Source organism: Pseudorasbora parva, chromosome 24 (genome assembly GCF_024679245.1).
Source record: "Pseudorasbora parva isolate DD20220531a chromosome 24, ASM2467924v1, whole genome shotgun sequence".
Taxonomy (NCBI): Eukaryota; Metazoa; Chordata; class Actinopteri; order Cypriniformes; family Gobionidae; genus Pseudorasbora; species Pseudorasbora parva.
The window spans coordinates 9313695-9328945 of record NC_090195.1 but is presented as its reverse complement, the minus strand read 5'-3'; the positions used below and the strand labels follow the sequence as shown (position 1 = coordinate 9328945).

General features: G+C 37.6%; 1 protein-coding gene across 1 annotated transcript in view; it reads right to left on the bottom strand.

Annotated features, from left to right (window-relative positions):
* The window catches only part of LOC137063623 (guanine nucleotide exchange factor VAV3), an 86441-nt gene extending 74723 nt beyond the window's left edge, over positions 1–11718 (bottom strand). The window contains exon 1 of the mRNA XM_067434872.1: positions 11350–11718. Within this exon, the coding sequence (XP_067290973.1) occupies positions 11350–11553 (204 nt within the window). The 5' untranslated portion in view covers positions 11554–11718. The remainder of the gene's footprint in view (positions 1–11349) is intronic.
* Between the last annotated feature and the right edge of the window lie 3533 nt (positions 11719–15251).

Here is a 15251-nt window from a genome sequence, read left to right as displayed (position 1 = left end):
GGGCTTTAATTTACAGATGCATCAGCACTTTGAAATGAAATTTGATATGAGCGCTTCTCTGGCATGCTGGGGAAATTCTACCAGTGCCACTGCATTTTTACAGCTCCCGTTTATGGGCTATTTTTACCCTGAGTGAGACAAGATAATGCCTATTTCATTGTACTATGTGATGTCATTGCTCTGCGTAGGGTCTAAAGTAAAGGCTGCTGCAGGATGTGTGCATGCATTTAAGTGAGCACCGCTGACTGATCAGTTTCTACATGTAGTAATCATCAAAAAGGCCATTCTGCCATGTGAGCACAAAATAGGATATTGCTGTTTTTATTGGCTCCTTAAATGGCTGCACAATTGGATACTACAATTAAATCTCCTCATTAATGACCGTCTCTGTTCACTTTAATGGCATAAGCACAGACCGTAAATGCTTTTACAATGTTCCGAATACAATTCAAATCTCATAAGAGTGCTGGGTAGGTTTTCCAAACATAATAATCATGGATTTTCTGCAACAAAATAGCTCTGCCTGAAAATGGAAATGTCTGCCTTCATTTACAGATCCTAATGCATGCATGCATCCCTCTGTGATCAGTGTAATTCGCACATTACTGTGCAAAAATCCATCTGCGCAGTTCAAATCTGAACTGTAAATGTGTGATTCACACTGTCTTAAGAGAGTATCTTTATTCATCCTGATCCCTAGCCATTTACAGTAGAGCCTGTTACCTTGGTGACAGAAGGAAAGGTCAGTTTCAGAAAGAGAGAGAGCGAGAGAGAGAGAGCAATCTGACTGGACTTACTAGACCTTGCAAAGATTTGTGCCTCCTGAAAATGTGCATTAATATGCATGACATGCTGTTTCTGCATAGTTTTATTCAGTGTTACTACGTAACATTCTTTGAGTTAAGGATCTAAACAAACCTATAAGCCTATGTTTTCAATTATGTCATGTAACACTGTACTATTTGTGCTACTGGCAAGATTGAGGCTTCAAATAATGCGCTTATCAGTACATAACCACCAAGAGCAGCCTAGAAACCACCGAAATGAACCAACAGCCAGTAACCGGCTGACAATTAAGGCCCTTTCACACCAATTTTAGCGTCCATTAATATCTTTATGTTTATTCCAAGCGCACACTGCAGTTCTGTCATCTGCCACTTTAAAAGCTTGAGGTCTTTTAAGTAGGATGGATTCTGATTAGCTGGAGGAAAAAAAAACAATATAATTTATCTTTGCCATTATTGTAGTTGTAGTGTGGTCTGCAATTATTTTATATTTAGAACGATTTTTAGAACTATATATTCATTGGTGTTAACGGGAATTGAGAGCTGCATGATTTGGGGGGAAATATTTCCACATTTGTTTTGTAGGGCTGCACAATTTGGTTAAAGTTCTTGTGATTATATATCAATATGACTGTAAACTCATGACATCATGGCTGGGAGCATCAGTCACAACTGCAACAATGTGCAATTAAAGACATTAAGATAATTTTAGGCAAAATGGCTGAGAAATTATAAATACAGTCACTAGTAATATGATTTAATGGTTTAAGGTAGAGTCTAGGTGGAGTTTGAAAAAGTAGGCTTTGAAAGAAAATCAAAATGGTGGACAGGAAGTTTGGCCGACTATTGCTAAAGGGGTCTCTGATCTAGGCATAACCCAGGGAATCTATTAAGACCATTACACTAATACAAGGAATCTATTTAGACCATTAAAATAATCTATTACAATAGACTAATATGATAAGAAATGATTCACATTATTGAAAATTCCATTATAACTTTTAGCTAAAAGGTGGCGCTGCCCTGAAACTTTTTGAGTACTTTTAGGGTATGGCGCTGCTGAATACACATACCAAGTTTCGTAACAATATGCCAATGCGGTCATAAAATATAGCATATCTTACTTAGAAATTACCTTCGTAATTTTTGTAAAATTCAAAATGGTCCAAAATGGTCGATGTGGCAAAATTTTCCATCATAGGGTGCAATTAAATCGTCTTGAACCAATGAAACAGAGGAACATTTTGTTTTTAGCCCTTAAGGTAAAAAAAATTATTAGCATAAACATCAGTGAAACTTTGGACAGTTGGTGGTGCTAGAAGGATTGATTTTGAGATGCCAAATTTTCTATGGTGACATTTCAGCCTGTCCTCTATCTGTGTGCCATAACTGTTTAATAACTTTCCTGCAAGGGAATATATGGGCTGCCATAGACTCAAGAGCAAAAGAAGAAGAAATGGAACAATAAGAACGCCAACACATACAATAGGTGCCTAAGCACCAATGGTGCCTGGCCTCTAATAAATGCACCCAAACTCAATACATGCAGAGATGAGTTAGTGTGGAGCAGCATTTACTGTGAACCGATGCGCTCCGAGACACTAAAAAAACACTGGATAATGAGGTGCTTGTGTGCAAAAGAACAGTGCTTCACTATGCAAAACATTTTGAACAGATCATTCATCTGTTTCTGCTATACTGTCTAGACTACTGTAACTCTTTATTTTATGGTGTAAGCCAATCCTCTCTAATGCATCAACAGATGATCCAAAATGCTACTGCAAAGTTGTTGACAGGCAGACTAAGGCTGGATCACATTACGCCCATTCTCATCTCTCTAAACTGAAAGATTTTTTTTTATTATTATTCTAATCTTTGTTTTTAAATCTCTACATAATCAAGCAGTGTCTTATCTTTCAGAAGCAATTTTCATCCATAAACCAAACCTCGAGATCTTGTAATTTTGGTCTTGGTCAATAACTTTTTCACCAGGTATAATGTTTTCATGTTTTTGTATTATTGTATTTGTATTTTATTGTTGTTTAAGATTTTAGTTGTATTTTACACTGTTAAACCTTGCTGTAGATTTCTGGGTAAATAGCTGTAAAATCGCCAGTATTTAGCTTTAACATCATTGGAAATATGTAATATGTGGAAATACTGTAATATGAGGTGAGGTTTTGCTGCACTAATAATAAACTACAGTACATTACTTTCAGCGCCCATGAAGGGAAATAACTGTAACATTTACTGGTAAATTACTGGTCTACATTCCCATGATGCATTACATCACCGTTTATTTCAAACTGTTTACATCTTCAGTCAGAAAAAAAGGATTAATGCATTAACACACACATACGCATGCATGTGAGCACACAAATACATACACAAGGGCTGGATGTTTGAGCCTAAACGAGCAGGTGTCACCCGTTTGGAGTTTGTTTGCTACTGCTACGTGCTGTGTTGAGGACTCCAATAGTAGATTTGTATGTTTTCAGACTGAAAATGAATCGCACAGCTACAAGTAAGAAAACAATTCAAATATTTGTGTTATTAAAATACATGTAAATGGTTTGAATGGTTTGAAATAGCTTCCTGATTAGCACGTTTTTTTAGCCTCTCCTCACAACTCCTCACTAAGTAATATCCCTTTGTGTAGACAATTTTTTTTTCCTGCAGTAACTGCATTTATCAGCAATTGAACTCTTGCTGATAAACAACTTGTTTTATCATTGCTTTCGTTTTTCTTAAGTTAGTCAGGATTTGCCACAATGTACAGATGCAAACTTTGCAATTTGCCTTTTCACCAACTAACTTTTTTATACAAAACAACTCCAACATAGGGCAAATTTCTTTCCAAAGAAAACTTCAACCTGAATGTCAGTGGAAAATGATCTGCATCTATCAGTCACACCAAGGCTCATCATGCATGGTAAGCATGAAATATATGGTAAATAATTACTGTGTTTTGGTAGTTTTTATGGTGACAACAAATTTCACGAGATAGCCTTTTAAATTAATCTAAGTGGATGAAAGTGACACTCATTGCACTGATGAGCGGTTGGATTTCTCAGTGGCACTGCATGTGTTTTTCAGTGTCTTCTATGTATTTAACATTGATTACCAATAAGAGTCAGCCAGTGCCACATTAGAACTCATTGAAAGGTACATGTGCAATAATGTAAAATGAGTTTGCCACAGTTGTGCATTTTATTTTTATTTATATTGTTTCGTAGTATGTTTTTTCTGAACTGTTTGATTTGTTACTCCATTTCTGAAATAGCTGTTGTCTGATTCACTCAACAGGTTTTTAATGAGGATTAATCCTGAGGGGACAAAGTTTGCTTCTGGAACCATAGCCGTAAAAACATCAAATCTATGAAAGATTCAAAGCATAAATCTACATGTACATACATTTTTGTAGTGGCTCACTGAATTTGAGCGGAAAACATACAACTAACTGAAAGCATTTTTGTCAATATTTTACTTGTACGGATATAAGAAGGTCATTTAATTTGTGTTAACATAAATAACCTGAGTGTCATTAGTGGCTGAGATGTAGATTTGGGTGTTGCATCTAAGTTCATTTTTATTTGGTTGGAGGCAGGATTTGATGTCTTGAAAATATTTGTGTGTTTTCATATTATGTTTGTTGATATTATTGTTATGAAGGAGCCAATTATTATTATTTTCATTCGTTTTTTTGTAATTCTGTTATGTTGGGCAATAGATTAACATCTAAGTAATAAAGTTAATTTGTGTAAAGATTTAAATGTTCTTTAGATTTTTTATTGAAGTAACATGACAGAATGCTTCATAAGTTTAAGAGTACCACAATGAGTACTGAATTATACATTATTTAAATGTATGCAGTACAGTAATTATCTGAAACCACTGCCAGTTATCAACTGTAATGCCTGATTTACGGTATAAAACTGGAAACACTGTTGCCAGTTTGTCACTGTTTTGGTATAGACACAGTATTATACTGGAAACACTGTTGCCAGTTAGTCACTGTATTGGTATAGACACAGTATTATACTGGAAACACTGTTGCCAGTTTGTCACTGTAACAGATTTTTTACAGTAACTAGCTGGCAACAGTGTTACCAGTATTTTACTTATAAGAATCCTGGTAAGGTTTAACAGTGTACAAAACTTTGGGTCAACCATGTGTTGTGTTGAAAGTTTTTTATAAGTAAAGAAAGAATCAAATAAAGAAGAAACAACATGAAGTGCATATTTATTTAATTAAATTGCAGCCTTTGCGAGTTGATAATCGCACTAAGCCATATCCAACATTAGTTTTTATGTTATTTAGATCATGCAGCCCTACGGACAACCACTCACAACACATCCAAAACTGCACAGTAAGGTCCTGACATCAATCCTAACTTCATGACAATGACTTTTGGATGAGAAACCCCAATCATATTTTCTTCAGAAAATTTAAATCTCTAGTTATTTCTCTTGTATCAAAACAGAGGTTTGCTGAAAAAACAATGCTGCTGTCTGAAATGTACAAATCCACAGTCTAACACAGAGAATTACTAAAACAACCCTGGAGTTGTAACTTAACTAAAACTGATGGCTGTTTCAAATGTTTGAACACACACACATGACCAGTCTCTGACCCCTTTAGGGTCTCAAATGGAGCTTTTAACAGACTGTCTAAAGTACGGTGTATGTGTATTATTCAAGGAGGGCAGATTCTCAATGGACACTAGACATGAAAAATGAAAGAATATATTTGAAAAACAGCCCAGAATCTGTCATGTACATTTTGTGAATCACATCGTACAGCAAAAATTCAAAAACTGAGACAGTGCTCAGACAGGAGCTTGTTGCTTGCTGTTTCACTGGGAAAAAAAAGAGACCGATCTGAGCCACTAGAGATTCTGATGTTTCACCGTGTCTCAGTCAAGGGTCTTCAGAGGACGCTTAGTTTCATTTCCTTCCTCCATCCCATTTCCCCATTTCCCAAGCGAGCATCAATGCTCGGAAACTATCTGCCCAACGAGTGGGCGTCAACATTCGTGTTTCCCCCTCCAACCTAGAGATGAGACAGTGACTATCCGGCGTAAATGACAGTGCGAAATAACTGCTCGTCTGTGATTTTGCAGTCTCAGACATGCACAACTGGAAACAAAAGTGAGGGCTTACATACAGTATTTACATACTGTAGATAACTTTACTGTTTAATGATGAAACCTTACAGAACATACTCTCATTGACATCTGTTGATATCTAAATACAGTTCTGACGGCCTGCCAAACACCTGTTGCCATTTCCTTCCACTCTTCTCAAAAGTGCACATAAACGGAAGAAACCCATAACCCAGCCGCTGTCGGATCAATGCAGTGCGTGAGAAAAGCACTTGACTTTGTGGCTTCCTCAAACTTGCACTTCCACGTTTCAAACCTGCCCAAAGCTTCTGTGTTCTAAACCTGTATGATATGTAAGCCCAGATAGAATCCAATCCGAAGACTGCTGTTTCATTTTCTATGCTGATTTAGGAATATAATTTACATAATATTAAATAATGAATTAAAATGCATAGATTAAATGATATAAATTCAATCAAAAATAAAAAAAAAAATTTTTTTTTTTACTATTTTAACTCTTCACTACACTCAAAATCTTACTGAGCCCCAAACAATTTAACAGCACTGTATAATTATGTTAATTTACAATGTCGCAATACAAAAATGCAACAATATGTATCATGGATAGCGATCATCTGTATTGTGTAGTTGGAGGCAGTTTAACTGAACAGCTAATACAGTATTCAGTCTCACATGCTCCCTCAGAAATCATTCTAATATGCCAATTTGCTGCTCATGAAACATTACTATTATCAATGTTGAAAAAAAGTTGTGCTGTTTTATATATATTTCATGAAAAGAAAGTTCAAAATAATAGCATTTATTTGAAATATTTTTTTTGATCAATAAAAAAGTCTTTAATGTTAACTTTAATGTGTCCTTCCTTGGTATAAGGAAAAATTGTTATACATATATATCATATATAGATCAATTATGTCGTAATTACGAGATGTTATGTCTCCTTAAAACACCATATATTAATCTCCTAATGAGGACATATGTTGTATAGTGACTTGTAAAAAATGGCTTTATCCACATTTAGAGAATGTATATATCCTATGTGCCTTTGTCACACTTCTATGTTTGAAAAGCAGAAGCAAGCTCTAAAATAGGCTATCTTCCGCTGCCTGTATCAATGGCAGTGCCCATAGCATAGCATTTGTTGATGCCTACAGTTTATAACAGATAACCTTTATCTATAATTATCTATAATAAAAATATTCTTAAACTTTTTGGGGCCATGGGTTGCTCATGATTAGCCTCAGTGGCGTAGCTTAACCTATGACGGACCAGTTAAAGAAATGTATTAAAAACAGAAAGACGCTATAGTTTCAGCCTTACTCAAAGGCCTTGGAAACAGGCTAGTGGGTAAGTCACACAAGTCAATCCATTCCCGACGTTCTTGGTTTGCTTCATATTTATTAAATATACAGGCAATTGGTTGATGAAACATTGATCAAAATTAAAATGCAATTAATACAACACGAAATTCACTTTAAAGAAAGACTTTCTACAAAACAAAACTTAATGAAATGGTCAAAATCATGCCTGACACTATCCCAAAATATTGCGCATGACGTAGCCCAGTCATTCCCAAACTGTGGTCCGCGGACCACTAGTGGTCCATGAGGGTACTGCAGGTGGTCCGTGGAAAGGCAAAATAAAAATAAAAAATATTTTTTTACCTTCATTTTACCAGGAAATTCCCATAAAAAAATAAAAAGTAAAAAGAATATGTAGACCTAGTGGTGCTCGGCCGTGACGTTCAAGTTCAGTGCCGTTATGGATCGGTGGATAGCAACGGAGGCCGAAGTTACGAAAAATGAAGAGATTGACAGTAAGTCGGATCCATCTATGAGCCAGATTCATCATATAAAAAAATAAAGAAAAGGAGGGTGAAGAGAAAATACTGTGAAAGCTATTTAGCATTAGGGCGCTTGAGTAAATAAATAAATTAAAGATGTGGCAGCCGTTGTGTGAAGTAAACTTTCCTTTAACAAGCCTGTTGTACTGATGTGATGACTAGTTATAGTTTTAGTGCTAGTAAGCCTATTTAGGGGTGCGGATTAATTCAGGCAGGACTGTGTGTAGACATATTTTATTATGTGTTATGAGGTGGTCCGCAAAATTTTTTGATTACAAATAGTGGTCCACACACACAAACAGTTTGAAAACCCCTAACGTAGCCTCTCTTACACATGCTGCTCACTTTTCACAATAGATATAACAGATTATATATATATGGTACGCACTTATATATAAGTGCAGCAGATTTTTTTTTGTAACCTTGGCCAGATCTGTGCCTTACCACAATTCTGTCTCTTGTCTCTGAACTCTTCAGCAGGCAGTTCCTTTGACCTCATGATTCTCATTTGCTCTGTCCCAATTCGCCTACTTATATACTTGCTAAAAGTATGTACTCTTTTTGTGAAGAAAAGGTATATACTTTTGAGTGTGTAGCAGAAAAGTATGCAAGCTTCGGGACATACTACTTCGCCATCTTTAACGGACTCTGTCGCTTAGTTACGTGCATCCCATCACCGTTTATCTGCCCTGTCAATCATCGTCAGATTCGTGACAGTTCAAATCCTCCACATCCAGTTTAATCTCCTACCGTATCGGAGAGAAATGTAGCCGCTCGTTGATCTGCCATGTGTGGGTCTTTGTGGGTCAGAGACTCTCCTCATGTGTTTGCAGTTTAAATATAATGATGTATTTAAAAGTTAATAGCAAAACGTGTCATTCAAAAAGTTCACAATGCTGCTGCAGGTGAAATATAATGTGGACAACACTGAATATCTAAACTTCTCTACTTAACCATCAAACTCGCACATCCGTCATGTTTGTAGTTTTTTAATGCTTTTTATCCGCGTTTGTAGTTCTAATCGAATCCTCGTCCAACTCGCAATGGGTTGTGGGCAATATCAGCCGTCAGAGTGCCCATCGATCCATACTTCAAATTCGTACCAGAAATAGTAAACCATCCGGGAATCTTTAGAATACTCTTTTCAACATACTACGATTTGGGACATACTAATTCTATTTTCGAATACTATTTAGGATGGATAGTATGCGAATTGGGACACAGGGAAAAATGATCAGAAGAAATGGACAGCACCTGAGTTAAATATATGAGTGTCACAGCAAAGGGTCTGAATACTTAGGACCATGTGATATTTCAGTGTTTCTTTTTTAAATAATTCTGCAAAAATGTCAACAATTCTGTGTTTTGTCGATATGGGGTGCTGTGTGTAAATTAATGAGAAAAAAAAATGAACTTAAATGATTTTTGCAAATGGCTGCAATATAACAAATAGTGAAAAATGTAAGGGGGTCTGAATACTTTCCGTACCCACTGTGTATGTATGTATGAAACTAACTATGAAACTAAATTGTCTAATTTTTATTTAACCCTCTGGCCGACGAAGGCGCCGGCACGTTTTGATGGATTTTTTTTTCTCATGACACCAGAAACAACTCACAATACTCCATCATTTTTAGCCATACAGATAAGTGCAAGACAAATTAGAAACTATAAATTGTCTAAGTTTTTTTGTGTACACTCTTTCTGAGAGAATCTTTCTGAAACACGTCTCAAATATGAACTGAAACTCAGCGAATATAGTTATCACATAAACATGAAACATACATCTAATCCTTCCTTGACATACAAAAACAAGAAATTTCAGGGATGAATTTGCCATTATATTTTAATTACACGGTTATCGTGGGGTGAAGGGAAACCCAAAGTGCCCATTGGGCCCCTGGTGGTGCCCTGATGAGGTGGGGACTCCAGCTTTTAGTTTGGTCTCATCACTGCTTTTGTCTGAGCTATTCCCCCGGGACGGCTGCGTCTGTGTCCCATGTGCTGTAATGAGTCTTTGATAAAATAGCTGCCAAAAACGTCATGAATAATTCATGCAAGGATTCAGATGTTGCCCTTAGAGATGGAAATTTCACCTCCACGCTCAAAACACTGGTTTACACAGACCATTTGCTCATTTTCTGTCCCTTTTTTTGCATACGCTAGTTCTCTGTGGAGTTCTTCCTTTGGTGAATGGAGACACATCTACGTCAGTGCAGATGAAAATCATGAACACAAAAAGAAACTATGATATAACAAATCAAGTGAAAAACAAAGCAGCCTGTCTGATGTAACCAGACGCAAGCCAATGCCTCAAAGCCAGAATGACAGATGCTGTCATTTTGATCAGATATGTCAAACTTCCATATATATATATATATATATATATATATATATATATATATATATATATATATATATATATATAAAAGTGTTTAAAATATATATATATATATATATGTGTTTTTTTCTAATTTTAAAAAAGCCAGTGAACCGAACAAGGCCTGTGTGTTGAAAACTAAAAGCTAATTCTATCGACTTTTTGTAAATGCTTCTTGGAATCCGCTCACTTTGACTGCACCACATTGACAAATGTAATGCAAAGTGCATGTGTGCCTGTCTAGACTGTGCATCCACATGCTTGAAAATAAGGTTTGTTAGGTGACTGTGAATTACTGTATTTGTCAGCTCTGCTGTATGAAATGTCCCTGTGTTGATGGCAGCTTTCACCTCATGTGAGGGGGACATGAAATCAAGTCCAGACTTTGAGCATATGGTGTTTGACAACATAGAACGAGAGACATATATCAGAGGCGGCTGTTTTCAATAAAGCAGCTTCCCGCAGACACTGAAACTAATCCTGCTCTCACCTGACAGGCCAAAGCGAACGAGACCAGACTAAAACAGCTTTCATCTGACCCTGATCCTGACCGGTACCAGAGAGCTCTAGATTCATGGTTTTATGGTTAACAATGCACCAAAAATCACTTTAAGGTTAAATTACCTTCTCATGCTCAGTGCATGCTCAGTTTGTGTTTAGCCAGCTCATATTTATCCAAACATAAGCCTAGTAGTTTTTAACATTATTGTTTTATTTTAAAAAGCATCTTAAACACTGGCTGAAAGTAGACATAAACATGATTATTGCAGTCATTATTATAATAGTAGCAACTCAGCTAGTCATGTAACCTCAAAATGGTGGCATCCATGAGATGTCTACCAGAATTATACGTTTATTCATATTTTTAAAAGTACTGCTTCACTTGTGAAACGTTTTAAATAAAACGTTTTTAAGAAAAAGGACTGAGTGAACCTTAACAGATCAGCATCTCTCTTAACAGTGTTACTGCATTTCTCATATTCACCGATAGGGGGCAGAGTTTAGCACATAAATAACGGTACACCATTGGCAAAAAAATCAACTTTCTGTTACAAAATATTTAATGTTTAAGTAGCTATTACAGCGGTAACACAACCTTGTTCGTATACATAACACCGCATGTTCCTTAAAAACGCGTTTAACTCTGTTGTTATTGAGTTGTTATCACGTCTATTATCTTCGTACTGTAAACACACAACTTCGTGCAACCCTTACCTGTGACATCTGTGGTCTCAGGTTGATCTCTCTCAGGTTGAGGGACTGGGGTCTCAGGTTGTTAAGGAGCTGGCACAGTAGGACCCCATCCCGCAGGGTCTGCGCCAGGTCGAACACCTGAGCAGACTCCCATGTCACACGATGGTTCGGTGGCAGCACCTTACAATTGATCAGCCATAACGCACACTGTCTCCAATGCTCCATCCTGTCCAGCGATGCACAGTACAAGATTTAACACCAATCCAAAAGCAAAGTGGCGCCTCCTCATCCGATGCGCATAGCAGAATCACGATCGATATAATGAATGGATGGTGTTGGTCGGAGCACTAGCGGAGAGTGACTGAACCTCGTTCGCTCTTTCACCTCTTATTTTCGCTTTCCCCTCCCCTAACACCCCCCCTCCCCCCTCTGTATATGTGTGTGTGTGTGTGTGTGTGTGTGTGTGTGTGTGTGTGTGTGTGTGTGTGTGTGTGTGTGTGTTTCTTCCTGCTTTAGATGTTCCGTATATTGCGCTGCAGAGATGACACCCGGAACACCCAGAGGACGTAATATACAGTAGCCGCAAAAAGTATTTCGTTTAACGTTACACATAAGGTTACGACAGGGGATATCAAAGCAAAAAAAGTAGAGGGGTTTTCAACTACGTAGGCTATTCTTTTATAAATACGTGCATATTTTTCAGTAATTTCTGAAACCATTTCAGTGGCCACACAAAAACAAAACAAAAATGGATGTACAAGTTAGTCAGACTCTGCTAACTACGTAGCGTTTGCCTGACGAAGTAACCATAGCAACGGCTGCTCAAGCACTTTCGTTCAATATTATCGGACGGCAGGTCCTGGCTGTCAATATTTACCATATCACTTTCGTATCTACATATCCCAAGCATAGTATGTTAAATATTTCCCGGTATTTAAACGATGAACTTTATTAATTTAAAGGGGAAAGTTTACAGAAAACACGCTAGTTTACAATACGATTTTGTTTACGAAAGGGTTCACCCAACAATGAAAATTAGTCCATTATTTAGCTACTCCTCAAAACATTCTAGGTGTATATGATTCTAATTTCAGACAAATTAAATCAGAGATATTTAATAAACTGAACTATATTGATATATTAAAAAGTAGGCCTACGTCCTGGCTCCAAGCAATATGCATTAATGGCAGTGAATTGTGCGATTTGTGAAGTTAGTTAGTCTACAATTTTAAATATGGGTATTTTTCTTACACAAACGTAAGGGACTTTATTTACCCCCCGAAGCCGTGTGGAGCAGTTAATGGACTGATGCACTGGACTTCATAAGAGACAACTATTCACTGCCATTTAATGCTTGGATTAGCCAGGACTTTTTTAATATTCCTAACTCTAATTGTATTCGTCTGAAAGAAGAATGTTATACACCTAGGATGACTTAAATCATGGGCTAATTTACATTTTGGGTGAACTAAACCTTAAAGCAGAAGCAAGTAGCCTACGTTAGTTCACATTAAAAGCAAATGAAAAATAATGCACAAAAAAGCACATCCATCCAAATGTACTCTTCTCTGCACGGTTAATAAAAGCCTTTTGAAGCAAATTGATGGGGTTGTAAGAAAAATAATATAAATATTTAAAACGTTATAAAGCAAAATATCTAGCTCCCACAAGACCGTCTTCTGTATTCAACTTACGCAGAAAGTTTAATGCCTCTCGCAGTTAAAAAGCTTTCACTATGTCCTAGTGAGATGTTTCACCAGTTATGCTTTCTGAGTAAGTTAAATAGATTAGATATTTTTGTCAGAACTCATTGATTCACTTCAGAAGACCGGTTAACCCTTCAGAGCCATGTGAAGTATGTTTATGATGGATAGATGTGCTTTTTTGAGCTTCAAACTCAGTGGACCCTACCTGACAATCCAAACCCACATCAAGATGTTTGGTCTGGAAACTCAGCATTGACAGGTCTCAATCCGAGAGGCCGGATAAATGGTTGTGTTTCAAACTCCCTCTGCACGGCGTGCACGCAATTGGATAGAGCTACAACCACCAATGAAGGTGAAGCAGATGTAATGACCTCAAATAATTATTTAATATGTTTGATGTGTTTTGGTTCATTTTAGATAATTTGCACTAATATAGTGTACTGTTATATAGAAAATCTAAGAAAACAGTATACTGTTGGGGGCGCTGTGGGAAGAAAAGTGTAGTGAGAAAAAGTATAGAGAAGAAGTGCAGTTAACGCATGTTGTTGTTCATGTTAATGCTTTGAGCCAAGCCTGCAGTCTCCCTCTCATTTACTGAAGCTTTCGCGCCTCGATCGCCCCCCGGTGACCGGTCCCAGTATAGCCGCCCCTCTGTGATTTCTAATGGACGCGAGGCAAACTAAATAATAAAATTACACTTCAAAAATGTTTTCCCCAAAGTTAGTTTATGTCACTGAAGGCAGTTATCATCACGATGATTTCATTTCAGGTGTTCGTTTTAAAAATAAGTTTAGTTTGATTTAGTTATTTGATGCTATAAAAACGGGGGGTGTGACGTCATGATTGACAGCTGAGACTGACGGCTTCTCTGAGTGAAGTTGTCACTGAGGCACTAACAGACTTTTTTCGAAATTTTTGGGAGCAGATTAGAGCTTTAGCTTTAATTTCTACATTTCCATAACTGTTTATTTCACACCAACATTATTAATTGTTCTGCATCTGCGAGAGTGTGGGCGGGCTTTTGATATCGCGACTGTACTTCCTGCTCTACTTCCTGCGCTCTACTGCGCAACTCCGGTCCCGAAATCGCTACTGCGCAGACTCGGTCCCAAGATGTCCGCGCCGTGCAAGGCCGTCTGAAAGCTTCAAATATGGCAAGCGGAAACGGATGATGTCGAGTCGTCCATATTTTTTTACGGTCTATGCTTTGAGCCCCAAGAAAATCTGTCACAGAAAACAAAAGAGAAAAATAACCGGGGCAAATAAATCTACAGAAAAGAAAAGACTGTCGTGTTCATTGTCCAAGGGGGCAACATAAAACTGGTGTTTCTGCTCGGTTTGTGACGGATTTTGGGAGGAAGAAAACGGCAAGTGCGGGACGCGAGTGCAACGCGAGCTGAGGGGCGAGCCGCTCGCGAGTCACGGAGAGAGAGAGCTGTGAAGCGACGGGAAAAAAATCAATGCAAACGTGAGTTACATGAGTCTGTTCAGTGAGTGGTCAAAATGTTGCCTGTGTGGGAAGCTACACTGGATGAAATAGAGAGTAAATTACTCGAGTTATCTGCTTCGCAACTGAGAAGTTTGTGTGAATATCTCGAGCTAAATGTGGGGGAAAGTGAGACACACACACCTCGTGCGCTGAGACGATGCATTCTGCAGCATTTAGAGGGAGATGATGTTGTTTTACTCGAAGATGAAGGACTATCTATACTGTTAGATACTAAGGAAAAGATTGACAGCTTGAGAAATTATGACGAAGAGGAAACCGATAGCTCATCCAGTACAGAACGTGAAACAAGCAACGAGGGGCAGCGAAAAGTTGACGCGGAGCGCCACCCTGTGGGCGTCAGAGGAATTGCACAGGAAAAATCTGTAATAATCACTGCAACAGAATCACAACATGCCAAAACGGACAGAAAAATGCAAAATTCGTCTGTTTCAAGAGAAAATGTCACACTAATGCATCCAGTCTACAAAAAAGAACTAAAAATAATTGGACAAATTGGTGAACCTGGCCAGAGAGACAAACTAAATTTTTCTAGTCTGGACAGACAGATCCACAGGGCATACAAAAGAGGTTACGATGAGGGAGAAATTGTTGAGGCAGTCATTCAAGCCATCATTCCAGGCGTCAGCTTGAGAAGTTACCTGGAGAGTAGAACAGACCTAACCTTGCCTGCTCTTAAACAAATTCTCAGAGCACATTTTATTGAAAAA